General features: G+C 36.5%; 2 protein-coding genes across 2 annotated transcripts in view; one reads left to right on the top strand and one right to left on the bottom strand.

Annotated features, from left to right (window-relative positions):
• LOC127681639 (zinc finger protein 664-like) overlaps positions 1-27,996 on the bottom strand; it is a 61,364-nt gene that overhangs the window by 20,532 nt on the left and 12,836 nt on the right. The gene's annotated exons all lie outside the window — the stretch shown is intronic.
• On the top strand, positions 1,519-27,950 carry LOC127681625 (gastrula zinc finger protein XlCGF26.1-like). The gene is made up of 6 exons (XM_052178100.1): positions 1,519-1,617; positions 3,305-3,347; positions 11,665-11,746; positions 18,214-18,304; positions 24,070-24,196; positions 25,083-27,950. The coding sequence occupies exons 3-6, from the start codon at positions 11,715-11,717 to the stop codon at positions 26,705-26,707; spliced, it is 1,875 nt and encodes a 624-aa protein (XP_052034060.1). The 5' UTR covers positions 1,519-1,617; positions 3,305-3,347; positions 11,665-11,714; the 3' UTR covers positions 26,708-27,950.

Genomic DNA, 27,996 nt, shown 5'->3' with positions numbered 1-27,996 from the left:
TTATGTGACTGACTCTCACATCTCTAGGGTAATCTGAAATCCTCAGATAAAAAGAGACATTTCATGATACCTTTTCTTTTCTTCATGTATATCTTTTTTCCTAGTGTCAGCATCTTTCATCTTTGTCTCATGAAACGTTCCAGGTTCTTTCTGATCATTATTTTCCCATTTTCAGGTCTCTATATGCAACAAAACTGCATAACTATAAATCAAAGGTGTGCTGTCCAAAATTTTTGAAAAATCCCATTTTCATTCAAAACATTCAATACTTCTGTTATCAATATGTTTTCTAAAGGGCTTATTTTCTATGATCTTCATTTTCTTCTGGGATGAGAAAATTATAATGGTTAGGTCTTTCGCATATGTGAAACCATTATATTTTCCCTGAATTTTTTTTTTTTTTTTTACTGTGAGGGCATACAGTTTCCATGGACTGAAGCCATTGAGGAGGATCAAACACACAGTGTAGAAGTCACTAAGCTATAAAGTGCTTCTGACATCTCTCCTAACTTGTATTCTATTAACTGAAAAATAATGCTCTAGGGAGGAAGAGTCTTGGATAAATAGTCTGGGATTTTCATGTGTGTCCTGGCACTATATATGCCATATGTCACTAAACTATTTACTACATCCATTCCCCCATTTCTTGTCAGAAAAGAGTGTACTTTTCTTCCATTTAAGAGAAAACCCTGTAGTTTTACATTCCTGTTTTCCCTAGTGGTTATCTTTGACCACAGGTTCCTTGTGCCCTCTCCAGATGAAAATACATTTTATGAATGTTTCTAGTTCTTAGGATGTTAGTGTTGTGTTAGTGTAAATGGACAGTGAAATAATGTTTTCTAGAATATAAATTATGTTGTCCAGGTATCCAAAGTGTGATTACATTGCATGACTCTATAGACATAAAATAAGCAAATGCTGCTGGCCTAATCTCAGTATTCAGTAAACTGGGGCAGGTGTTTTCCTGTTTGTGTATGTGTTCTATCTTAGCCCAGGAGGTTGGTATCTCAATGTGAGAATTTCTGCAACATAACTTGAATCTGAATGGGTCAGAAGCCAGGTGCATTGTCGTTCTGGTCTGGAATGGCAGCAAGCTTGTGGGGAAGCTGTGTCCACTGCTGTAGTTGTGTAAAAGTCAGGCTGCAAAAGAATTGGGGGAGTGGAACCTTAGTTGTGGGGGAGGTCATTCCTGCCTGATTAGATGCATTTAGGAAAACAAGAAAACAAGCAATGAAGTAAGCAAGCAAGCAAGGAAAAACAATCAATCAAACAACAAACAAACAAACTCAGATGAGAGGTACTCAGAAACTAATTCATTAAAAGAGTCCTAAGCAGGTGGGTTCAGAAGAAACATGTAACAGGAAGCTGCAGTATTTTGGGTGCCTCCAGAAGGAGTTGTCCCAAGGAACCAGGCAATAGTGACAGGAAATCCCATCACTCTGTGTGTCTTGGCTGTCCTCATGGTCAGGAAGTCCTGGAGGAAATTAGACCCAAGGATTTGAGATACTCAAAAATTTCTGCAAGTTACAGTTGCTGTGTGGGCCTTCCTAGAGAGTCACCTGTGAAGAGTCTGTCCTGGAACCTGCCCATTCAGAGAAACTGGCAGGGGTAAAGCAGGTGCGTGACACAGATGCATTTTTTGTTGCCACACTCACTATTCTGTGGTGCATGTCTTACAATTGTCAAGAAGTTTGAGATCCTATTGAGGTATGAGAAACCTGAGTAGAAGACCATAGATGTAATTTTAGACAAAACAAACAAAAAACAAACAAACAAAAAAACAGGTCTCAATTTGAGACATATCCAGCCAGCTATAGCTGCTGGGACTTACTGGCCCTACTACATTATTTCCTGAGTACTTTCCCTGAAAGAGATAAGAATCCTGCTCAGTCAGCTAACCTGCTGCATCACGGCAGGTTTACCTACTGAGCAGGAATATGCACTGGTATGAAATACATCAGTCAAGTCCTGGTGATCTTTGTGGTTTCAATATCTGGGCATAACAATATGAACTAGGGTTCAGTGTAAGGTTTTAATCAATGTTATGATTTCCTGAACATTCCTCTAAAATAACCTTGTACATCATATGCAGTATCTATAATTTGTACATGCAGATTCTCTTTGGTAAAGTCTTAACAGAGTTCTTCAAATTCAAATTCATCCATTCTTTCTTAACTCTTGTGTTCCACCATTTGCCATTTTGAGAGAGTAGCCTTTTGCCAGGAGAATGAATTCATATGCATCCCCAGAGTGCTTTGTAGATATTAGTCATATGAGGATCCATTGCAGATTTGATTGGATCAGAAAATGTACATTGTAAAGCACCTTCACACTGAGTATAGATATTCATATTTATTATGTAAAGTTATACTTTCAATTAATTTTACAGTGAGGTATGGGCATTTTCTGATGTAAGTACTCCATTTAGAAATGTGTCTTCACGGGCTTAGATATTAGTGTTACACCTTAGGACTGAATAAAACAGGAAGACATGGTAGTAGTAAGGTATGGCCAAGTAGAAGATATATTGTAGGTTCTGGTAACTCTTGAGTGTCCCCAGACAAAAACAATCCCAGCACGTAAGCAAGCTTTATTAAACATTACATCCTGATTCAAAGATGGACTTTGGACACATGGTACAGGGAGTTTGATAGACAATCATATAGTCCATTGTAGTTTCCCATGACTCTTTTTTGTTTTCCTTTGTAATGCACAGGGCAGTATTTCAGGAAGGTACCTGGTTCTTGGGCAGGTGGTGCTTCTAAGTTAATTTTGGGCTTTACAATCTGAGGGAGAAAACAGCCAGAGGCTGGGTCTACATATAACCAGCTCATGACAGGTGGGGAAGGGGTATGGAGGAAGAGAAGAGAGGTTATAGGCCTGGGCAAGAGAAGAACCAGGAGCCAAGAAAGCATCCAGCCAGCAATGCCTACAGTGATATGTTCGCAGGCACTCCAGTTAGCCATTCGTCCTGAGTTTGAGACCTCACAAGATCCTGACCAGCCCTTGTTGGAGACAGGTCTTATTGGGGTTCAGGTGTCTTGAATCTGTGGGACAGAATAGATTTCTTGCAGACTTCTTGCACCTCTGCTGGGGTCCTGGGAAAAGGACTCAGAATGTGTTTGAACTGTGTGTAGGAGACTCACCCTTCTCAGAGTCACCTGAAATCTTCAGAGAAAAAGAGACATTTTCTGTGGTATCTTTCCTTTCTTTCATTTATATCCTTTTGCCAGTTGTTGGCATCTTTGATTTTTACTTATGAAAAATTCCATGTTCTTTGTGACCACTGTTTTTCCATATTCAGGTGTCCCTCTGCTCAGTCTAATGTGCTCACCCTTCAATCTCAGGTGAGATCTCTGGATGGTAAAGGCCAAGGACACTGTAACCAAGGATTCAGGTGTGATTGATAGAGGGGTTTAGCATGGGGTCTGGTAGGTCCTGATTTGCTATATAAAGGTAAAGAGAGAAAGAATATGTTCAATGAGGTATGGGTGAAGGGAGGTCCTCAGAAAGACCATGCCAAGGCATCCCTTTCCCCCTGAAGGACCAGTCACGCCATGGTTTAGCATAGAGTAGACTATTCAGGGCACAGAGTGGGGAGTAAGAAGGTAGGAGAGGCAGAGAAAGGCAGAGATGAGATTTGGAGAGACTAGAGAAGTAGAGGCCATCCATGAACACGTGGAGATAGGGCAAAAAGAATGGGTAAGGGAGGCGGGAAGAGAAGTGCCCCAGAGGGCAACAGAGAAGCAAGAAGGAAGCAAGAGATCAAGAGAGAGGGGAGGGTCAAGCAGCCCCTTTTATAGTGAGTCAGCCTACCTGGCTGTTGCCAGGTAACTCTGGGGAGGAGCATTCCTGGCTGCTGCCAAGTAACTGTGGAGGTAGAATTTAGACAGAATGCTAACATGTCTCCCCTGTTAGTAGGAAGAAGACAGGAATTTGGTTTAGGCAGATTCTATTTCAATAATGATTCTGGAAAACTTCATTTTGAGTAATATTAAATGTAGTGGTATCAGTTTCTCATTATAGCCAGTGCAGTCACCAATGAGTTGATTGTAATATTTAGTTTTGAATTTCTAAAACAACTGTTGCCCTTTGAAAATAGTTTCTTTTACCCAGACTGAAAACACCCTCAGATATCTGCGAGACGTAGGACATTTATACACTTAGCATATGTCAATAGTGGATGCCCACCTAGGGCCTGTAACCTTCCTTATTGGATTTTAGGCGGATACCCAGTGCAAGGTATGTATTTTTTTTCTTGTGGAGCTGGTCTCAGCTTGAACCAGAAAAAATTCTGTTACCCACAGATAGTCTTCCCATTATGATGGCAGTGGCCATGATTTGCCTAGCATATTGAGATTGTTGCAAACCTGATGCAAGTCTGGTATGACTATTGATAACTCTGCCCCTGCCCCAGATTGCAAATCAGTTTTGACATTATGAATGCTACTCACCAGGGAGTCCAGGTGTTTAATGACAGAGTGAATGATCTGATGTGAGTTGGTTTTTTGAAAAGGTGAACTAGCTTTCTGAGTCACATATTCTCTACACTCTACATGTTTTTCTGTCTTTTAATTTTGTTCTCACTGATGCACTGTGTAGAATTGGGCCTAATTAGAGTGGGAAAATCACTGTTGACCTTTTCTGTACTGTATGCTTTAGCTTTGTGTCTGTATGTCTTTCTTATTCTTTTCTTATGTTCTTGAGAGCATTTCTACTGAGCAATCTCTAATTTTTACCACAGAGCTGTAAAAGTACCTTTTATTCTCAAAAATGTAATATGTTGGTGTCTGAGAAGATTACTGCCTTTGCTAAGCTAGGTCTAGTTCTGGAAGACTTTAGCCTCCCTACAATCTTATCTAGACCTCTGAAATTTGATGCTGAATAAGCTCCCCCTTTCTTATTCCTTCTCAACTCTTCACTGCCTGGTTCAACTCAGTTGTTCAGACTCAAACTCATCTCCCAGCTGAGCTAGTCAATCTGGTTCTTCTCTAAGACACCGAATTGCTCTGCTTGGCCTCAATCTTTTCTAATCTTCTGCCTCTGGCTCTTTCTCTTGCTCATTTTGTCTTTACCTGTGTCTAGCATGTTCTCTCTTCTCTTTAAAACACTTCTAGTAAAACTGTTTCCTTCTCCCTCTCTGTTGCTCTACCCTGTCAACTCTACTGTACTGCTGTCCATGAACTCTCCTGTATTCCTCTACTATTCTCTTCTTTCTGTACTGTCTTTCTCTCCCCTAAGTACCTTGGCTTTCCTCTCTTTTCTCATGAGAGTTGAGCATATCCTATTTTGTCAAATCTTTCTCTGATTTGTCACCTTCTTTGCTACCCAATTGTATATCACTTTCAAACATGGGAGCTTCCTTTTACATACTCTCCAACCTTCATCATTTGGGTCTGAAGTGACTATTAAGGGCTTGACTGTATTCCAATCAGAGTGATTGTATATGTGTTAGGCAGAACCACACACTAAGTAGAAACAGGTTTAAATATCCCAAAGTAATTTTTCTTTCACTGAGTCTATATCTTTGAGTCTTATGTTGATTAGTTCTGAGTGTTGGAACTCTCTTGCATTCTTGATGTAAGCTCAGCTCTCCTTCCATTCACCTATAATTTAGTGACAATATCTGTGTTTGTATATATTCTGGCGAATGCTCTGTAAGTTTCTTTGCATATATTTGTGTCTGCTTAACTGCTTAGGGTGTAGAGGTAAACCAACTTTGAATGACGTCTCTCTAGTCTTTCTCTTCTTTGCGTTTTATTCAATACTCTCCTTTTCGCGTTATTATAAGGTTTGCCTAATGAAATGAGAATTCCATGCTAATGTGTCCCGTCCTCAGACACTGTTAGAGGAATCTCTTCCAACTCCAACTTGTCCTTGATGTGTGTCCCACTTTTGTAATGTAGGAGGTTGATATTTTTTCACTTATTTCTAGGAATCATGTCTTTTTCAGTTTTAATGGATTTGTGTATAACTCTCTAGAGCATTGCATAAGGTAACAGTGGTGACATTATCATACACTGCAGTGTCCCCTTTTCAGCTCTAGCTCTCACACATAGACAAACATTCTTTTAGTTTAAATAAGCTGAATAATATTTTGTTAGGACTTTAGTGTCTTCAGAGAAACAGGTCTGTTATATTGAACCATTGTATTCTCTTTGAGTGTCTATTCATTAATTTCTACATGACCTGATTAGTGTCTTTCTCTGTACTACTGGAGAATGACTCCTTTTCATGCTTGAAATCCCTCACTTACAAAATTATGTGAAAATGCCTTTGACAACCAGTGTCTCACTGCCAAATTTCTCAATGTATCTTTACTACCCCACTTATGTGCAAGTGTCCTTCCTGACTGCTGGCACTCACCCGGACACTCTATGAAATTATCCTTCAGGCTCTATGAATGCTGTCCCAATGTTTATTGATTTTTGTCTCCACAACAGCTAATTAAAAAAGAAAAACATGGCTGTGCAGTTAAGGGCCCTTCTTACCATATTCAGGTTCAGTTTCCTGTAACTGCCATGGGACTTTTCTTCCTTCCAGAACTCTTTTTTTCAGACTATCTGTTATGGTTGTCTGGGTGCTATAGCTTCTGCCTTTCTGAAGTCTACAGAGGTACATGTAGGCAAAGATAATGTTCCATATAAAATTAAAATAAATAATTGTTATTTAGAAATTATAAATCATCTGAAGTATTGCATATAACACATAAACAGTATAGGAAAGAGCATGAGAGGAAATGTGAAGCCTGAGTATGTTAAAGGAAAGCTGACCCTTCTTCATATGAACATTTTAACAATTAGGAATGATCCCTATGTACGATAATAATGTTTTGTATCCATGAATCCCAGAGCTGGAGACTATTATCTTTTCATTGTAATGTGAGAAAAGAAGATTTATCATATCGATGATGTATTTAGGTATGAACTCTTATGAGGAGACACCCTAATTGTGAAGGAATTTATAATACAGCAAAATGCTGTTATCCAGTGTCCCCTCAACCAAGAAACCTACTATAGAAGGAAAGTGAACTGTATCAGATCCCACCATTTTCTTAATGTAAAGTACAACCATTGGACCCAGATCTTAATACTCATCACTGATCACTCAGGTGTGAAGTAGAAAGAACATGTTCCCCCTCTAAATAGTTCACGGTCATTAAACAAGACTCATTCATTAGTAAATTAAATTGGATTATATGTTACATGTTCAGATATGGTTGAGATTTGAAGAGCATTTGTTGTTCTTGCACAGGACCAGGATTGGGTTTTTAGCACCACACTATGTTCCATAACCACCTATACTTCCAGTTTGTGGGAATCTGACCTCCTCTTCTGATGTCCATTGATACAAGGAATGCAACAAAGGCACAGACATACACAAGCAGGAAGAATATTCACAAATAAAACTAAACAAAATAAAATAAAAATGAAGAAATTGGATCTCAAAATTGTGTAAATGCAGTGTAGAAGAATAGTATGACATGCTTCTGCATATGTATGGGAAGGTCTTTGAACAAGGCCTAGGGAATTGAAGAATTTTTTATCTTCTTCAGTTAAGAGTCCATGTATTAGCTAACAGTGGATCTGCCTGTTGGAAGCTTGTAGAGAAAGCATGAAGAAGGCAGATCTAAGAGGATATAATCACAGGGACAAGCTTAAAAGGATTTTCTTTGTTTCTGTAAGATCCTGAATATTAATTTCTCAGTATCTAGATTCTCCTAAACTTCTAGCATGATCAGTCTGTATTAATGTAACCTACAATGGTTTAGCAATCACATGAAGTTTTAGACAGATTTTTATCAGCTGAGTTGTAACATTCTACCTTTTAAATATGTTCAGATAAGTTTCAATTGATAAAGGATTTCACTCAAAGTTTCGCACGCATGTAAAGCAGAGACAAGTCCATCCTGAAGGAGGAGTAAGTTAGGAAGCAACACTTTGCTTCTGAACAGTGTACATTAGAGAACGGCTATAAGTAGATATGATGACAAGTTTATCATGTTGAAGAAATATATGATATTTGCCGTGTAAATGGAGCCATTGCATGATGTGTTTTTCTGCAACAAAGTACAATACACATGGGAAATACAAGCACTGTTTCTGCAGGTCGAATGAAATAACATGGATTCTAAGTTTGTTCTCACACCTAGAAATACTGACAAGAATTTTCAGACAGGCTTTAAGCATTTCAATCGCAATCTCTATGGTTAGTTCAGTAGTTTTTCTACAAATGTCTTTCAACATCTTTAGTGTTTTGTTCATTAGCACTTAAAAAAGTTAAGATAATAAATCACTATGTATTCTATCTCCAGTAATTATTTTTTTGCTTGTTAATTATCTTCTTTAGATTTTGATGAGATCTTTCTACCATCTCTTGTCCTGTAGGATTATGTGATATTCCTGGAACATATTTTATATTATAATATGTAAAAATTCACTTCATCTTATCAGAGTTTTATGCTGGACCATTGTCTGTTTTCATTTGTATGGGTATTCCCATAAAGGCTATGACTTCTAACTACTGTGTAATTACAGAATCAGCATTTGCCCATTTATATCCTGAATATGTGTTTATAGTATGATGCACATATTTCACTTTACCAAACTCTAAAGTGGAAAACATCCATTTGCCAAATATCATTTCTTTGGGTATCCTTGGGGTTGGTTCCTGTAGGTAATGGAGTTTGGTTATATAATGAGCAAGTAGGACATTGCCTCACATTTTCCTTGCCTTGTTGCCAAGTGATAGAGAATTCTTTCTCTAAATCTTTGCTGCTAACATGGTGATTTTTATGAAATTCCAAAGCCTCTAGTATACTTCCCTTCAAGAGCTGGTCAATTTCATTATTAACTTGTGCCAGAGGACCTGACAAACATGTGGGGTGTATATAGTGGGTGACTCCTGTTAGTGATCATTTGTTGTAGCTGAATAAACAGTGAAGTCAATTCAGAATCATCCTGAATAAGTTCTGCAGCTCTATTTGTAAAACAATACCTTCTGTATTTTGAGAGCCAGTCATTATATTAAGAGAGTCTTGAGGCAGGCTGTGGTGGTGCACACCTTTAATCCCAGCACTTGGGAGGCAGAGGCAGGGGTATTTCTGAGGTCGAGGCCAGCTTAGTTTACAAAGTGAGTTCCAGGACAGCAAGGGCTACACAGTGAAACCCTGTCTCGAACCTCCCCCCCAAAAAAGAGACTCTTGGAAATCTAACAATACCATGAGTATTGCACATAATTCAGATGATTGAAGTGATGTATAGAGAGTCTCAGCCACATTACTTATATCTTCTGATTTATATCCTGTGTTTCCTGATTTATTAGCTTCAGTGTAAAATGTAGGGGCTCCCTATATTGGAATTCCCTCATTATACAAGGGAAAATCCAGGTAGGTCTTTTTATGAACTGAAGACACTAGATCTTAGGGTGTTTTTTGTTACTCTCTCCAACAAATTACTGCATATTATTTACCAAGGTTCATCCTGTGCCCATAATGAGGAAATCTCTACATTAATAAAAGGTATCACAGTTTCATCTGGATTTGTTGAAGTTTCAGTTTTTCCTTTTAGTATCAATTGCAGGACTTTGGAATTGTACTCAGGAGGCTGCTACATGAAAATAAAGAGTTCACCTGTAGCCTTGCCTAATGACTTACATCCAAATCATCTCTAGGGATATTGTGAAAATCCAAAAAACAGTGCCAAGAAAAACCACACACCACCCTTCACAAATACCCTTACTTGAAAATATGAGTGTTAACAGTGTGGTATTTAAACTCACAATGGACCACATAGATGATCAGCATCCATTCTATACATTGCAGAAAAAAAATGTAGATCACCAAGTGAACATGCAAAAGAAGACGTCTAGGACTCACAGCAGGAATATAAATAACAATATCCTAATAAATTTCTATACATGGAATTACCTCACATACTTTAATATCTACTTCAAATACTGAAAAACACAAACTCCAGCAACAATTGGTGATCACCTTCACTACACTTGAGTGAACATGGTAAACCATATTCGTCCTTCATAGCCATGATGAAAAAGGGAAGAACCAAGATTTTTTTTTTCTCTGAAAACTGAAAACAGCTATGACGTTTAAAGTCTTTATCAAAAGGTCACATGAATAGTGTTTTTCTCTTCATTCCTACATTTCCTTGTGAATGCATTCATTCCTGTTAAGACATCTAAAAGCCTACCTACGGAATTTTTCTTCATCATGAATTTGTTCATGTACCAGAGGTCATGTATGTAGACTTCAAGTCAGAAAAATCAATCCTTCCTTGTTGGTAGTATTGTTTGGTAAGATTTAGGAAATGCTGTCTCGGTGGAAACAATATCACTTGGAGTGGGTTTAAAGTTTTACATCCAATCACCATTTCTAGTTCCTTCAGTTGTGTTCTCACTGATGCATTGTGTTGAATTATTCCTGATTAGAGTAGAATAATTACTGTTGATCTTTTCTCTACTGTTTTGTAAAGTCTCTTTTCCTTAGTATTCTGAGGTATGTTTCTTCTCTTCTTACATTCTAGAAAGTTTTTATACTGAGCAGTGTTAGCTTTTCCACAGGGCTGTAAAGAAACTTTTATTTTCCAATTCTAATTATTGTCTGGGAGGCTTACTGCCTCTGTCCATTTATCTAGGCCTAGGCCTGAAAGACTCTAGCCTGTAAAGAATCTATCTTACCTAGATCAAGAGTGTTTTCTGACTATAAAATTCCCTGATGAATAAGCTCTCCCTTTTTTGTTCATTCTCAACTCTTAAGTGGCTGGTGCTACTCAGCTGTTCCAGCTCAAACTCCACTCCAGGCTGACTCTTTCAACCTGGTTCTTCTCTGAGACACTGTAATGCTTTGTTTGGCCTTAAATTATCTGTACTAATTTATATGTACTAATTCTAATATGTACTAATATAAATCTGTTATGTACTAATTCTCTGTACATATTAGCGATAACAGATTGGATTTTATGTTGACATTTTTGGGGTTTAGTGCAATGTATTTTGTATCATGCAGTTTCAATAAAGTTTGATCTTCCTCTGATAAGTTGATGTTGAAACAATTATTACAATGATTGGTTTTAAAATTTTAAGATAGGAAAGAAATCTGTACAAAGTGTTATGTTACACAATGTAACTGTTATCATTGGAAATTTTACATGTCATAGGTTAGCCATTATTTACCAACTTTCAAGAACATAATCTTATTTAATAAGGTGAAATATACATAATTGTTACACAGTCACAATGTAACATTAAAATATGCACTAAGCCCCTTTTATTACAAAAGCTGAAATCAGCAAGTTGCTAACTTGCTTAAATGTGAATTACTAACTTCTAAAACTGTAATTTGATTCACATGTTTTCAAATTGAGTTGGAGTTGATTCATTTACAATATATGTGTACAAAATGTGTATGTTTTTCAGTTCAAATTAATGCTTTTAAAATCTTATTAAAGTTTGAAAAATGTGAAGATTGTTTATCTTGCTGGTTGTAAATTTTTATTAAAAAGTTGCACTTATGAAAGAGCAAAAAAAATTTCTGGGCCTTCTATTTCTCTTGCTCATTGTGTCTTTAACTGTGACTGTGATGTTCTCTTTTCAGTCTGACAATATAAAATCTCTGAGTAAAGATTTTCAGTATTTTCCCATTTCCAGGTCTCTATGTGCTCCAACAAAAGTGCATAAATCAAAACTAAGAGCCCTGAATGGAAAAGGCCAAGGAGTCTCAAGGATCCAGGTGTGTTACAAGGATTGAATAGGGGGTGGGGTGGGACTCACCTGTCAGTAGAAAGAGGATATGTATTTGGTTTTGTGAGATTCTATTTTATCTATGATCCTGGAAATTTTCACTGAGAATATTATTAGATGTGATGAGGATTTCCCATGGTAGGCAGTACAGTCAGCAGTCAGTTGATGTCAGCATGTGATTAGTTTTGAGGCTCTGAATTAGCAGCTGCCTATTGAAAGCAAAGTTTCTTTTAGCCAGACTGAAATCAGCATCAGGGGATGGGTGTGGCAAGGGCCATTTACACGTGAAGCAAATATCAATGTTTTCCCTGCTCGAGGCCCTGTGACCTTCCTCATTGGATTTTAGCCACATTCTCATTTTAGTCTATGTTTTTCCCCTCCCCTGAGGAGCTGGGCTCATCTAGAACCAGAAAATCTGTTACCCACAGAGAGTCTCACCACTATGATACTAGTGGCCATGCCTTACCTGGCAGATTGAGATGGTAGATCACAGGATGCAAATCTGGGTCTACCCATGGATGACTCTGTCCCCTGCCCCAGTCTGCATAGCAGTTTTTGACACTTTAAATGCTACCACCAGAGAGTCCATCCATGATATTTGTTGATAGAATGAATGACCTGAGCTGGGTTGTTCTCCAGAAGTTGCACTTGCTTTCTGAATCATGTATTCTTTCCAGTCTAAATGTTATATAGTCCTTGAATTGTGTTCTCACTGATGCAGTGTGTTGAATTAGTCCTGATTAGAATGGAATAATTACTATTGCTCTTTTCTCTACTGTTTGGTTTAGATTTGAGTCCCTTTCTCTTAGTATTCTGAGGTATTTTTTTTTGCTTCTTACATTCTAAAAAGCTTTTTGTTGTTGTTGTTGTTGTTGTTTTGGTTTTTTAGATTTGGATTTCTTGAGACAGGGTTTCTCTGTATAGCCCTGGCTGTCCTGGAACTCACTCTGTAGAAAAGGCTGGCCTCGAACTCAGAAATCCCCCTGCCTCTGTCTCCCAAGTGCTGGGATTACAGGCATGCTTCACTACTGTCCGGATTCTAAAAAGCTTTTATACTGAGCACTCTTAGGTTTTCCACTGGGCTATAAAAGTAACTTGTATTCTCCTATTCTACTTGTTGTCTGGTGGGTGCTACTGTTTCTGTCTATTTACTTAGGCCTAATCTTGGAAGCCTCTAGACTCTATAAACAATCTTATCTAGACCTAGAGTGTTTTCAGCTTCTGAAATTTCCTGCTGAATAAGCTTCTCCTTTCTTGTTCTTTCTCATCTCCTAACTGGCTGGATCAACTCAGCTCTCCAGATCACACTCCTCTCCCATTTTGCTTATTCAATCTGGTTCATCTTTGAGACACTGAATTGGTCTGCGTCACCTTAAATTAAATGTAGTCATCTTTTTAAAGTCCTCTGGCTCCTTCTCATTCTCTTGCTCATTCTTTCTTTACCTGTGCATAGCAGGTACTCTGTAAAACACTGCCAGTAAAATTGTTTCCTTCTCCCTGTCTGTTGCTCTACCCTCTCAACTGCACTGTACTGCTCCCCATGCACTCTACTGAATTCCTTTACTATTCTCTTCTTCCTGTACTGTCTTTTTCTTCCTTAAATTGCTTCCCTTTTCTCTCTCATCTCAAGGGAGTTGTGCATATCCTGTTCTGTCAAATCTTTCTCTAACATTTCACATTTTGTGCCATACGATTAGACCACACTTTCAAATATCAGTGCCTCCTTCTACTTAGTAACTGTCCTTTTATTGTTTGGGATTAAAGTGAATACTATGGACTTGCTTGTGTTCCAACCCTAATGATTAAAGTTGTGTTATGGGCTGAACCACACCCTAAGTCAGAACAGGCTCAAATATCCCTACATAATATTCGGTCAGTTTAGCTCTGCAGAATTTCTTTTTTCCTGAACGGGAAACTAAGATTCACAAATAATACTCTTCATTATGTAGATAGGTGTTTTATCTATTCTGACTTCTACCAAGGATTTTATAGGGAACTACTTTGATGATTGGTCAATGAAATTCTCTTCTTTGTAAGAATGTATTCCTTAGGATTTGTAATCTAGAAGTTTTGCTGGCATTGTGAGTGGCAAAGTATGGTTCACTTTTCTCCCCATTCCTTGTGTGGAAAAGAGCCTTGCTGTGTTGTACATTAGGAGTATTTCCTAGTTTTCTTATTCATTCTTTGTAAGTAATGTGTTATTTCTTATGAACTCATGTAAATTTATGTTTTATTCTTTTGTGCATATTTTCATCAGTTTATTATCTAAGTGGGTTTTTGTCTATAAAACATGTCTCAATGTATTACTATGTTTAAATATTCCTATACACTTTCAATACTAGTAGCTACTTTTCTGGCAGTTGCCAGTTGTCCTCTCTCAGGGCTTGAAATATATTATTCCATGCTCTCCTGTTTGTAATCTATGGATAAATATTTCGTGCTACTGTGTGCTACGATAATGTCATCTCTTTTGATGGTAATAGATAGGACAAGACAACTGGAAAGAGGTGTACATCGTATAGCACTTAGATGTGACAATAGTCAAATAAATCTGTGAGTAGAGGAATCCAATCTCTAAGAGACATTACTAGAGAATGCTTTCCTAGAATGCTATGGTCTTCTAGTTCTCAAGATCCCCACGGTCTGAATACTACACATTGTTATTTGTGTCTATCTACATTAAAAACAATGTGGTTTGAACCAAGTAATAGTTAATTTTGACAAGAAGGGTCAAAAGTATGGAATTGTGTCTATTTAGAATCAGGAAATGTCAGTTCCAAGATTTAAAGTCAAAGACCTAGTGTTCATATTGACTTCATGCTTAAAGTATGTAAAGCAATGGGTTATTCTTCCCATTCTAAAATTAACTGTTGTTCAATGTTGATGAAATAGATGATGTACATTTGCTGTTATACAAATAGAAAAAATAATTCCATGATATACACTCATTCTAAATATTTACTACTGTTGTATTTAAAGTAGAGCATCTCTCCCTGGAGCAGGTATTTATGATCTATTGCTGGTAGAAATGACAACAATACTCACTCTGTATGTCACAGGCAAGCATCATAAATGGAAATGGTTTGAAAAATGTCCTGATCACACCCTGGAAATTCATGTATTCCTATGCCTACTTTTTATTACCCACTTGATGGTGTCTACAGATCCTACAGGCATCACGTTGTTTGTTTGTTTGTTTTTTTATTCGATATATTTTTTATTTACATTTCCAATGATTTCCCCTTTTCTGGTCCCCCACTCCCAGAAAGTCATATAAGCCTCCTTCCCTCCCCCTGTTCTCCCACCCACCCCTTCCCACTTCCCTGTTCTGGTTTTGCCTTATACTGCTACACTGAGTCTTTGCAGAACCAGGGGCCACTCCTCCATTCTTCTTGTACCTCATTTGATGTGTGGATTATGTTTTGGGTTTTCCAGTTTTCCAGGCTAATATCCACTTATTAGTGAGTGCATACCATGATTGATCTTTTGAGACTGGGTTACCTTACTTAGTATGATGTTCTCCAGCTCCATCCATTTGCCTAAGAATTTCATGAATTCATTGTTTCTAATGGCTGAATAGTACTCCATTGTGTATATATACCACATTTTTTGCATCCATTCTTCTGTTGAGGGATACCTGGGTTCTTTCCAGCTTCTGACTATTATAAATAGGACTGCTATGAATATAGTGGAGCATATATCCTTATTACATGCTGGGGAATCCTCTGGGTAAACAGGCATCAAGTTTTATATACTGCAAATGCATGACAGCATTATGTTTTTCCCTATATCACCAATTCCTGTTTTATAGAAATTCCTGTTGTCCGTAAATTTTCTATCATATGAATTAAAGATTGTCCTCATTTTTTCATACATATTATTAATTGTTAGAATATTTACAGAGAAACATTTAGATAGATTACTTGCGTTATCTGGTTTCTTTGCTATTTCAGATATTACAAAGTTCCAAGAATTTATTTTAATCTGTGCTGTCTAAATTCCCTACTGCTTGCATTTTCAGGTGAGTGCCTTTGCACTTGAAGTGCCCCAGAGTGCTTGCACAGTTACTGCATTTTCTCTCCCATCCTTTGTTATTCAGGTTTTCATCATATCCTTGTATTTTGTGTATGTTCTGAGGCAGGTTTTAGATGGGTGTCCATGCTGTCGTATATTCATCATGCCATGTTCCATGGTAAATGACAGCATGGGTTTCCATAATTCCATTTCCTCCTTCTTTTAGAGACTTGCTTTTTTCCCCACTGCTTGTTTGTTACTTACCACTCTGTGAATTGTCAGTTTCTCCTTACAAATCATGTTTGTGTCACTTAGGTGAAAGCAGTAAGAATTTATATGCATATCCAGTATTTCTACATATTACAGTATTTCAATTATAAATTCAATTTAGGGCCTTTTATCTTCAGACTGACTTTTGACCAGCTTCCAGTTCCATGTTTGTATTTTATTTGTAGGCTGACCTGAAACCAAGTAAAACCAGTAAAGTGTCTGTTACCTACTTGTCACTATTACAGTGGTAGATTTACATTGTCAGACAGGCTGGTATTACAGCACACATGTCTGCATGTAGGGAGAACCATTAATGACTCCTTACATCCGTCAAGCTACAGAGCCCTTTTCAGCACTTTGTATGCTGAACCAGCATATCCAAGATCCTTGTAGACACTGAGTGGTATTCTGACTTCTCAGATTATTCTTCAGATGTATATATAAAACAAAATGATATTTTCTTGTATTTTTCTATAGCTTATTAAGTATATTATCAGATTGAATTATCCTCTTGGGATATTTGTAGCTCTTGAGTTGTAAAATTATGTTTCTTGTAAAGTGAGAGAACTTGCCTTCCACTTATTATTTGAACACTGAAAATATTCTAAGTCTTACTTTCTCTTTGTAAGCACTGCTGCACTGTAATAAGTTAGTGTGGAGGCTTTGCACATCTTTGTCTTCTGAGGAGAGTTTTTTCAGTTTATATAATGATAGATTTGGGATGTTGGATATTATCTTCATTAGACTCAGTAATTTTCCTTCTGTTGTCATATTCTTCAGAGATTTCACAGTGATGAAATGTGATATTTTACCCTAGGCCTTTCATAGATATATTGAAATGGTTTTGAGTCTTCTTTCACTGACTATACATAGGTTGGGCCTTGAGTTGTATGATTTGTACTTGTTGAAATAATTTTGAATCTCTAGCATGAAATCAAGTTGAGTTTACCTTCTGCATCTTAACCTGTGACAGCGTGGCTTCAAGGTTCTCACTGTATTCATATTCATTACTGACTGGGAACCTGAGATCTTCCTGGAACAATGCCAAGATGCAGCTATGCATATTCAAGAAGATGTTCCAACAGTGATAGTATTATAGCAGATTTAATACAATGAGTGAATCATCCCAAGAGCATACTCTGAAATGGTTCATTTTATCCCTGTATGTATGTATGTATGTATGTGTACACACACACACACACACACACACACACACACACACACACACACATATATTTATGACTTTCACAAAGGATGTCAAAGACCAACCATCATAAAACACATATTTCTTAAGGTCTTCGGAACTGATACACCACTCCTGTTATCAGTCTGTATGTGGGTCTGAAACATTAGATGCATCAAGTTATGAGTTCCTGGAACTGTAATAAAAGTTTACCACACCATTGGAAAAGGCGAGAAAAACTGGATTAAAATTTTAGCAGAATTAAATATTATTTAAAGACATTTCTGACTTTAATTATAATATTCCACATATTAATGCGTTCATGTAGATGTCAGGAGATAAAGATCAATGCATACAATGGTGTGCATGGGATTTAGAATGCAGGGCTATATTGAAAGGAGAAATAAGCTGGAAATATAACTGTAATCTCATGATCACTCGAAAGCCTTAGATGGTGATGATGATGAAAAGGTCTATAACTAAATCTGATGGTAATTTATTCTCCTTGAAAAGCCATGATATTTGGCAGATAGAATCTTTGTATTTCAAGACAACAGATACGCATGGAAAGAAGATATACTGTATCTACCTGGTAGAATGAAGTAGAATCTCATTAAAGAGTCAGATATCATATTCTAGAATGATGGCTAATGAAATGCCATTCATTTGTAGGCATCAATAATGGTAGTCACTAGCCCTTTGTCCTTTAGTCTAGACCCAGGAAGATGAGTCCTCAGAAATAACTCTTCAGTAATAGTGCTTTACAGCAGGTATGCATGTGCTCTCTCTTTTTGTCTGGTGCAGGCTGATGTTAGAAAGAGGCCTCAGATTATACTCATATTCCTTTCCACACTACATTGTCACTCCATGATCTCAAGTCTGTAGAAACGTTGACATGATTTCTTGTATCAGTTTTCTTTTAATGTATTTTTATGTGCTTTAGCATTGTCTATAATGGGTTGTATTAATTTCATCTTTGTGCTTTTCAGAACCTGTGAAATTTCAAGAGGAGTCCCAATATTTGAAACTTGGAGAACAACAACAAAAAGAATGAGTGCTTCTCTGGTAAACACTCCACAGGTCAGTGTGCTGTCTCCATTTGTTTTAGAAATCTCTTTATCATTCAAACCATTCAAAAGTTTTATTATCTACATGTGGTAATGTTATCTAAAGGGCTTATTTTCTAAGATCTTCATTTTCTTGTGGCATAAAGAAAATTTAATGTTTAAGACTTTCACATAAATAACACCATACTATTTTCACTGAATTTTCTGTTAGACCATTCAAATTCCATGGACTAAAGACTGAAGGTCTCAAAGAGAATCTATTGTAAATGATTCTCAAAAACTCTTATCGATTGCTGATTTCTACATTGGATGGAGCTGTGTACTCTTATATTACTGTGTAAGGAAAGTCTCATTTGTCACAGAAGTTACTTTTCAAAGATTGTTAGGGTTCCAGACAAAAGCTTGTGATTGTGGGTATTGAAATATGTGGACACTCATGTCGCTGAGCAGTGAATGAAAGAGAACAATTTGTAGAAGGATAAAACTATAAGAGCCTCATTGTCTTGTATCCTAATCGCAAATATATTAGATCACTAGAGGAACAGATGATGGCAGAAAGAGGAAAGAGTGTCTCTCTTTTTGCCATAACAGTGCTGTGTTTGTGAGCAGATGCAGATTGCAGTATTTTTTTTTTTAATTTTACAACTTTTTTGTCTTTTACTTATTTATTTTTTACACTCCGGATTTCATTCCTCCATACTCCTCATCCACCATCTGAGTGCTCCCCATTCCATTCCTTCTCCCACCCTCCCCACCCTCACCCTCCACCCAACCAGACCTCTAGACTCCCTGGTGCCTCTAGTCTTTTGAGGATTAGGTTCCTCTTCTCTGATTGAACCCAGCCCCAGCCCTCCTCTTCTATATATGTGTTGGGGGCTTCATAGCATCTGGTTTGTTCTGCTTTGTTCGTTCAGTGTTTGAGAGATCTCAGGGGTCCAGCTTAATTGAGACTGCTGGTCCTCCTACACGATTGCCCTCCCACTCAGATTCTTCCAACATTTCCCTGATTTAACCAAAGTGGTCAGCAGCTTCTGTCCATTGGTTAGGTGCAAATATCTGAATCTGACTCTTTCAGCTGCTTGTTGGGTCTTCTGGAGGGCAGTCATGCTAGGTCCCTTTTTGTGAGCACTCTATAGCTTCGGTATTAGTGTCAGACCTTGGGACATCCCCTTGTGATGGATCCCACTTTGGGCCTGTTGCTGGACCTTCTTTTTCTCAGACTCCATTTCCATCCCTGCTGTTCTTTCAGACAGGAACAAATATGGGTCAGAGTTTTGACTGTGGGATGGTAACCTCCTCCCTCACTGGGTAGCCTGTATTCCTGCTGGAGGTGGGCTCTATAAGTTCCTTCTCCCTACTGTCAATTCATTTCATCTAAGGTTCCTCCCTTTGAGTCCTGAGATTCTCTCACCTCACAGGTCTCTGCATTCTGGAAGGTCCCCCCAACCTCCTATCTCCTGAGGTTGCCTGTTTCCATTCTTTATGCTGGCCTTTGGAAATTGCTCTATCTCTATGAAGAATTGATTCAGAATTTTGATGGATATTGCATTGAATCTATAGATTGATTTTGGTAAGATGTCCATTTTTCCTCTATTAATCCTGTCAATCCTGAGAATGGCAGATCTTTCCATCTTCTGAATACTTCTTTTATCTTTTCAGCGAGAGAGTAGACAGCCTTGACTAGTCCCTGATTTTAATTGGAGTGCTTCAAGTTTCTCTCCATTTAATTTGACGTTCGCTATTGGTTTGCTGAATATTGCTTTTATTATGTTTCATTATGGGCATTGAATTTCTGATATTTCCAAGATTTATAACAAGTATGGATATTGTATTTTGTCAAAGGCTTTTTTAAGCAGCTAATGAGAAGGTCATTTAGTATTTTCTTTGAGTTTGTTGATACAGTGTATTATGTTGATGGATTTTTGTATATTGACCCATCTCCTGCATCCCGGGAATGAAGCATTCTTGATCATAATGAATGATCATTTTGATGTGGTCCTGGATTTTGTTTGGTAGTATTGTTAAACCCATCTGGCCTGGACGCTTCTTTGTTTTTTGTTTTTTGTTTGGGAGATTGTAATGACTGCTTCTCTTTGTTTTGGGATTTGGGGACTGTATAGATGGTTTGTCTGATACTAACTGATCCTCCTTGACCTTGGTACCTGTCTAGACAACCTATTTCAACTGAATTTTCAAGTTTTGATGAATATAGTCTTTTGTTATAGGATCTCATGCCTATTTTTAAATTTCCTCTATTTCTGTTGTTATGTTTCCTTTTTCATTCCTTATTTTGTTAATTTGGAATCTGTCTCTTTGCCCTTTAGTTAGGCTGGCTAAGGGTTTATCCATCTTTTCGATTTTCTCAAAGAACCAGCTCCTGGTTTTGTTAATTCTTTGTATATTTTCTGTGTTTCTACTTGGTTGACTTCATCTCTGAGTTTCATTATTTCCTCACTTATATTCCTCTTGGGAGTATTTACTTCTTTTTGTTCTAGAGCTCTCAGATATGCTGTCAAGCTGGTAGTGTATGATCTCTCCAGTTTCTTTAAGAATGCACCGAGAGTTCTGAATTTTCCTCTTACCACTGTTGTCATTGTCGCCAATAAGTTTGGGTATGCTATTCCTTCATTCCTTCATTTTTGTTAAATTCTAAAAAGTCATTTTTTTTCTCTATTCTTGCCTGAGTTCATTATTATTGAGGAGAGAGTTGTTGATTTTCCATGTGTATGTGGGCTTTCTGTTGCTTTGGTTGTTATTAAAACCAATTAGTCCACGGCAATGTCACAGGATGCATAAGATTATTGCAATTTTTACGTACCATCTGAACTCTTTTTTTTGTTTGTTTGTTTCTGATTATATGATTAATTTTTGGAGAACATACCATGAGGCATAAGAAGGTGTTTTGTTTGTTTGTTTGTTTTATTCTGAAATGCTCATTAGATGTCTGTTAAATCCATTTGGTTTATAACTTCTCTTAGTTTCACTATGTCAGTTTAGTTTCTGTTTCCATGATCTGTCCATTGGTGCAAGTATGGTGTTGAAGTCTCCTACTATTATTGTGTCATGTTAAATGTGTGCCTTGAGCTTTTGTAAAGTTTCTTTTACAAATGTGGGTGTCCTTGCATTTGGAACATAGATTATGAAAATTGAGAGTTCATCTTGTCAGATGTTTTTCCTTTCATGAGTATGGAATGTTATCCTTGCTCATCTTTTTAATGTATTTTGATTGAAAGTCAATTTTATTCTATATTAGAATGCCTACTCTATCTTGTTTCTTGTGTCAATTTGCTTGGAAAAAAATTGTTTTTCAATTTTGTTTGCTTCTTTTCTTTAGAAGGAAGAATGGTTAATCTACTCTGTTTCCTCTTCCCTAAAACATATGGTGTTACATAGGGAAAACCGGAAGGGTTGTATTGATGTTTTTTATTATTATTCTGAAACTTTTAATTATATAACTGTTCATCTGCATGTTTTTATGTACACATTATGCCCCTAGATACCTGGTTCAGCTCCAAACCCATGAGACTGAAGTCACAGCAAGTGCATTTGCCTCTGTCGTTTTTTTCATGCCCCAGGTTTATAGTTCTGATGACAATTTGTAATAGACATTATATATAACCTGTGTAGTATAATTTTTGTAAAATAAAGCAAGAATTGAAAGTCATACTTTTCTATGCAAGCTACCATTCTGATATACAAATGAGGTCATATTCCAAAGGGAAAAAATAGTGTTATATTACAAGATTGAGATGTTCAATAAAGTCAGTTCCATAAGGAATAAAGTATTCCACATTTCTGAAGTGTTACCATGGTTTTCCCTCAATTTGAAACAAGATTCGATCAAAGAAAAAGATTCTATTTCATTGGAATGCATCTTGTCTCATGCTATTTTTTTACACATACATACCTAAGTATTACGTTGTGAAAGACCATATGGAATGTATGAAGTTTCTATTATGTGTATTTTTTGCCAGCTTTTATTTAACTTTAAATAATGTAATGCTCTCTAGTAGAAGTTATTCTAATTTTTAAAACGTTTATTTATTTATTTCATTTATGTGATTACACTGCCTCAGTCTTTAGACATACCAGAAGAGGGAATTGAATCTCCAATAAAGATGGTTGTGAGTCACTATTTGATGGCTGGGAATTGAACCTTGGACCTCTGAAAGAGCAGGCAGTGCTCTTAACAGCTGAACCATCTCTCCAGCTCTGGATTTTTCTTTTCTTTTTATTCGATACATGATTTCTCTGTGTACCCCTAGCTGTTCTAGAACTAACTCTGTAGACCAGGCTAGCATTGATCTCTACTGCCTTTGTCTCCCAAGTTCTGGGATTAAATGTGTGTACATACACTGCCCAGCCAACCCTGGTTTTTTTTTTAATACCTAGTTGTGAATATATTTTCATAAAATAATTTGTCTAAATATTTGATTCTATATGTTGTAGTGAGCCACCCTTTGTTCTTCTCTGTTACAAGATGGTGCTGGCCACATGCAGCTCCCTGGTAGTAAATCACTTGAATACATGTGCAGTGTGCTGCATTCCTTATCTCACTTAGATGCTAATGAAGAACTCACTGAGTTCACCTATGAGAAAAGGGCTGGTTATCTCCCTGGGCAAATGAGGCTATGTAGGGTTTCTAAGGTCAGGCTGGGGGGGGGGGGCCTCCAAAAGAAGAAATAAGCTTAATTCAAGGTTTCCCGAATAAACCATGTAAGGAAGAAACTCCTTGGTGTTGCGTACTCTTTGCTGGCGAAGGTGGATGCAACAATATGTCATTTGGAATGTTTACTGTATAACCTGACTTTGTAGTCCTCTTCTGTTTAAGGGAAAACTCTGACATTTAGTTCATCCATTACTTCTTTATGTTATAGTCTATCTGTTTATTGTAGAAAGTTTGTAGTCTTTTATCTAGGTGTCAAAATGTTAAATTGGTAATGCTACAATAGAGTCATGTGAGACCCAGCTTCACACAGGATTGAACAAGTGTCCATATTTGAGCAAGGTGGATATTGTAGATTTGAAAACATATTTTTCCTCATCATAACTTGGCCATCTGTGATGTGACACAGGTATTCTGCTTAATAACACTGCATATTTTATTAAGGTACTTTAACTGAATATAGATATCAAATGTATGTAGTATATTCTGAAAATGTTTGCTCCTTTAAGATAATCATATCATTAATTCTCAGAGGTATAAAAACATGGAAGTCTATGACTATTTAAGTAAAGTATATTTTATTAGAGTTAACATCTTTTTTGTATAATGTATGTTGGCTTCATTTGCCTTAAATTATGCATATGTGTTGTGTATTCGTCCTGTCAGTAGTGTTCAGCAGAAATCACTGGACTTTAAAGAACTGGGTTAAAAAAAATCCATGGAGTGGTGCCATGAGGTTGTTGGGAAAATAATTTTATAACAGAGGACTTTTAAAAGATATTATACATTGCCAACAGCAAACAAAATTTCTGAATGTAGTGCTTGTTGCAAAACTTTCATTTGCATCTAAGGTCTCAGAAAGTCACAGAAAATTCATGAATGTGAGAGCCTTAATAAATGAGGACATTATAGTAAGCCATTCTATAGACTGTCTATGAAAGAGCAGCAATTCATAAGTTCAGACACATCTCTATTAAAGTTTTAAAAAACATTTTCCTTCCATATTTTCCCTTTTTCATCTGTATCAGTAAGTATCTCCTATTCTTTCTGCCATTTTATTAACATAGGAAAACAATATTGTCCAGTAGCATTTAAGTAGTTTTCCATTTCAGGGTTTGTTAACCTTCAATGATGTGTCTTTGAACTTCTCACTGGAGGAATGGGAATGTCTCAATTTTGCTCAGCGGTCGTTGTACATAGATGTAATGTTGGAGAATTTCAACAATCTATTGTTTTTGGGTAAGATTACACTCCTTTTTGAATTCCTGAATCTTTATTTAAATTTCCTTACATTCTGTTTATGTAAACTCTCTGAAATGTCAAGGGACCACTAGAATAAGGAAGTGGTTATTCTGGTTAGAATCACAAATTTTTCATGGGATTTCCCTCTCGGTTCTGATTTCTTTTGAAGAGTATGTATCCAGTGATATATTCTTTGATATCTTTCCATACCTCTTATATAACTTTAATTGGAATTTCCAATTAAAAATTTTCCAAAAATTAATTGGTAGTTTCCAATTTTAAAAAAACTAAATGTTGAGAACAAGGAATTATATTTCTATACACATAATAATTTCAGCAAATAAAATTACTATTACTTTAAGTCTTCTTTATACATGTGATGAGAGGATTTTCTATTTGGTCCTATCTATTTGCTGTTTTATACAGTTACTTTACGTTTATGATCCTCTCTTACTTTAGGGTGGGGATGTTTTCTTCTATGATTTTGGTGATCAGCTTCTGATGCCAAAATATTTTAATGTTTATGCTCTTCCAGTTGCCTCTCACCATCTAGTTATCCCTAGTGCTAGGTGGTCTGCATACATTGATCAGATATCTACTTTGTGAAAGTTCAGAACTGATCAATCACATTATTTGTCCTAGTTTCTACAAAGTGCTGTTTTTAAAACATTTAGAAGGGTATTATCATTTCCCCACTGTGGATGTAGATCAGAATTGTGGTTTTTCTAAGGATCCAAGTAATCATTATGAAAGAAGAAAAAAGCTGTTTTGAGAGCGTGATTTCTTGATATCTAATTAACTTGAAATATCAGCAAACATGCATTACTGAATATATTTTTTCTCAATACAATAATCCCTGCCATCTTTATTTGTATCTTTTCAGAAAATCATCTCATACATGGAAGACATCAGAAGGTCTTAGATCAAGACACAGAGTACAATGTCCATGAACATGTGAATATGAAAGAGAAGTCTTATAAATATAATGAGCTCAGCAAAATGATTTATGAATCCACCCAAAGTACACCTTATAAAACTAACCACAGAGATGCCTCACTTCAATCCTCAAACGTGAAAAGACTTAAAATTGGGAAAACCAGAGAAGTTTCCAAATATAAAGACTGTATAAAGTGTTTAAATGAGTGCTCTATAAATAATCTAAATCAAGGGAAGAAAGAAAACAACAATCCAGAATTTGATAAGGGTTTTGTATTTAAACATAAACTGATGCTGAAACCAAACAATAATGGTAAGAAGCTTTACAAATGTAGTCACTGTGACAAATGCTTTACTCACAGAGGCATTCTTAGAATTCATCTTAGAATTCATACAGGAGAGAAACCTTACAAATGCAGTGAATGTGACAAATGCTTTACCCAAAAAGGCAGTCTGCAATGTCATCAGCGAATTCATACAGGAGAGAAACCTTACAAATGCAGTGAATGTGACAAATGCTTTACTGACAAAAGTAGTCTTAGACTTCATCAGAAAATTCATACAGGTGACAAACCTTACAAATGCAGTGAATGTGACAAATGCTTTACCCAAAAATGCAGTCTTGATAGTCATCAGCGAATTCATACAGGAGAGAAACCTTATAAATGCAGTGAATGTGACAAATGCTTTACTGCCAAAAGTAGTCTTAGAATTCATCAGAAAATTCATACAGGAGAGAAACCTTACAAATGCAGTGAATGTGACAAATGCTTTACCCAAAAATGCACTCTCCGTAGTCATCAGAGAATTCATACAGGAGAGAAACCTTACAAATGCAGTGAATGTGACAAATGCTTTACCGGACAATCCTATCTTAGGATTCATCAAAGGATTCATACAGGAGAGAAGCTTTACAAATGCAGTGAATGTGACAAATGCTTTACCCAAAAATTTTATCTTCAAATTCATCAGAAAATTCATACAGGAGAGAAACCTTATAAATGCAGTGAATGTGATAAATTCTTTACGGGACAATCCTATCTTAGGATTCATCAGAGAATTCATACAGGAGAGAAACCTTACAAATGCAGTGAATGTGACAAATGCTTTACTGACAAAAGTAGTCTTAGAATTCATCAGATAATTCATACAGGACAGAAACCTTACAAATGCAGTGAATGTGATAAATGCTTTACGGGACAATCCTATCTAAGGATTCATCAGAGAATTCATACAGGAGAGAAACCTTATAAATGCAGTGAATGTGACAAATGCTTTACTAACAAAAGTAGTCTTAGAATTCATCATAGAACTCATACAGGAGAGAAACCTTACATATGCAGTGAATGTGACAAATGCTTTGCTGACAAAAGTACTCTTAGAAGTCATCAGCGAATTCATACTGGAGAGAAACCTTACAAATGCAGTGACTGTGACAAAAGCTTTACCCACAAATGGAGTCTGCAATGGCATCAGCGAATTCATACAGGAGAGAAACCTTACAAATGCAGTAAATGGGAGAAATGCTTCACCCAAAAAATGCAAACTTCATACTTGTTAGAGAATAAATAAAAAAGAGAAACTCTAATTGTATTGAATGTGACAATTTCTGTATCCACAGTAGCAGTCTTAGAAATTATCAGAGAGTTCATACAAGAGAGAAATCGCAAATGCAGTGAAGGAAACAAGTGCTTTGCCCATATTCCCTGTCTTAGAAAACATCAGAGAATTTTTTTTCATTTTTTTTAAATTTATTGATATATTTATTTACATTTCAAATGATTTCCCCTTTTCTGGACCCCCACTCCCCAAATTCTTATAGTAGTGTAAGTTTAGAAATTGTAGTGAATGAGGAAATTCTTTACCAAAGATGGACATTTTAGAATTTTTCTGAAAATATGTACATGAGAGAAATGTTTCAAATGCAGTGGTGGTAAAAACAACTTGATTTGACTTCTGGCTCTTATGCCACAGGCAATACATGTACAAGAGAAGTCTCACAAATGCAATGCAATGACTGAAAATTTCTTTGACCTCCTTTCAGTTCTGAAAAATACACCTGAATATTTATACTGAGGAAAATGTTTCTACCGTAAAAGAAGAACAAAAATTGTGTCAAATGTTTTATCAAGGCTCTTTACCACAAGAGGTTCAATAATAGAGAAATATTATAAGTATGCAAAACTTGTGAAAACCTTCACACCATGTTCCAATCTTAGATAATGTAACCTATTTCTGCAGGGAAATACTCTGAAAATGTGACAATATAGGAAAGTTATACTTGTTCAACCTCAAATATTTTAAGATAAAGACCAAGTGGGGAAGGCAGAATATTTTTGGACACATTCCTTCAGTCTAAAATAAAGGGTTCAAAAGGAAACAAAATTAACGTGTTTAATACACCTTTGAAACTATTTAATAATAATGATAGAATTCTTTACATTTATTTCACATAAAGGAATTCAGAAAATTAAACTTAAAAGAGGATTTGATACACTGAGCCACCAAAATAGGATGTTCTTTATCCTATAGAGATGCCTACAGGACTGGATAGTAGTGCTGCATGCCTTTAATCTCTTCACTTTGGGAGCAGAGACAGACAGATTTCTCAGTTCCAGGCCAGACTGGTATACAAAGAGAAACCTTGTCTCAAAAAAAAAAAAAAAAAAAAAAGATTCCTACAGTATCCAGTATTCATAATCTCTATCAAATGCTGGTTTCAAGTTTCAGGTAACAACTATGAGTCCCTTGTGCTTGGGTCAACAAGTCCTTCCCCATAGTCCTGTAAGTAAATGCAATGAAGCTCATTGATTAATCCAGTTTGACTTGGTTGTTTTCAGTTTCTGCTTGGGATGCTTAGA

Source organism: Apodemus sylvaticus, chromosome 3 (genome assembly GCF_947179515.1).
Source record: "Apodemus sylvaticus chromosome 3, mApoSyl1.1, whole genome shotgun sequence".
NCBI classification, from domain to species: Eukaryota; Metazoa; Chordata; class Mammalia; order Rodentia; family Muridae; genus Apodemus; species Apodemus sylvaticus.
This window is presented reverse-complemented; position numbering and strand designations above follow the sequence as displayed.

Bases quoted from the DNA above. Each gene is read 5' to 3' on its own strand.
- LOC127681625 (XM_052178100.1), top strand. From the start codon at position 11,715: ATGGAAAAGGCCAAGGAGTCTCAAGGATCCAG. The intron at 18,305-24,069 runs GTCAGTGTGCTG...TTTCCATTTCAG, and splicing joins CTCTGGTAAACACTCCACAG to GGTTTGTTAACCTTCAATGA. The intron at 24,197-25,082 runs GTAAGATTACAC...GTATCTTTTCAG, and splicing joins CAACAATCTATTGTTTTTGG to AAAATCATCTCATACATGGA.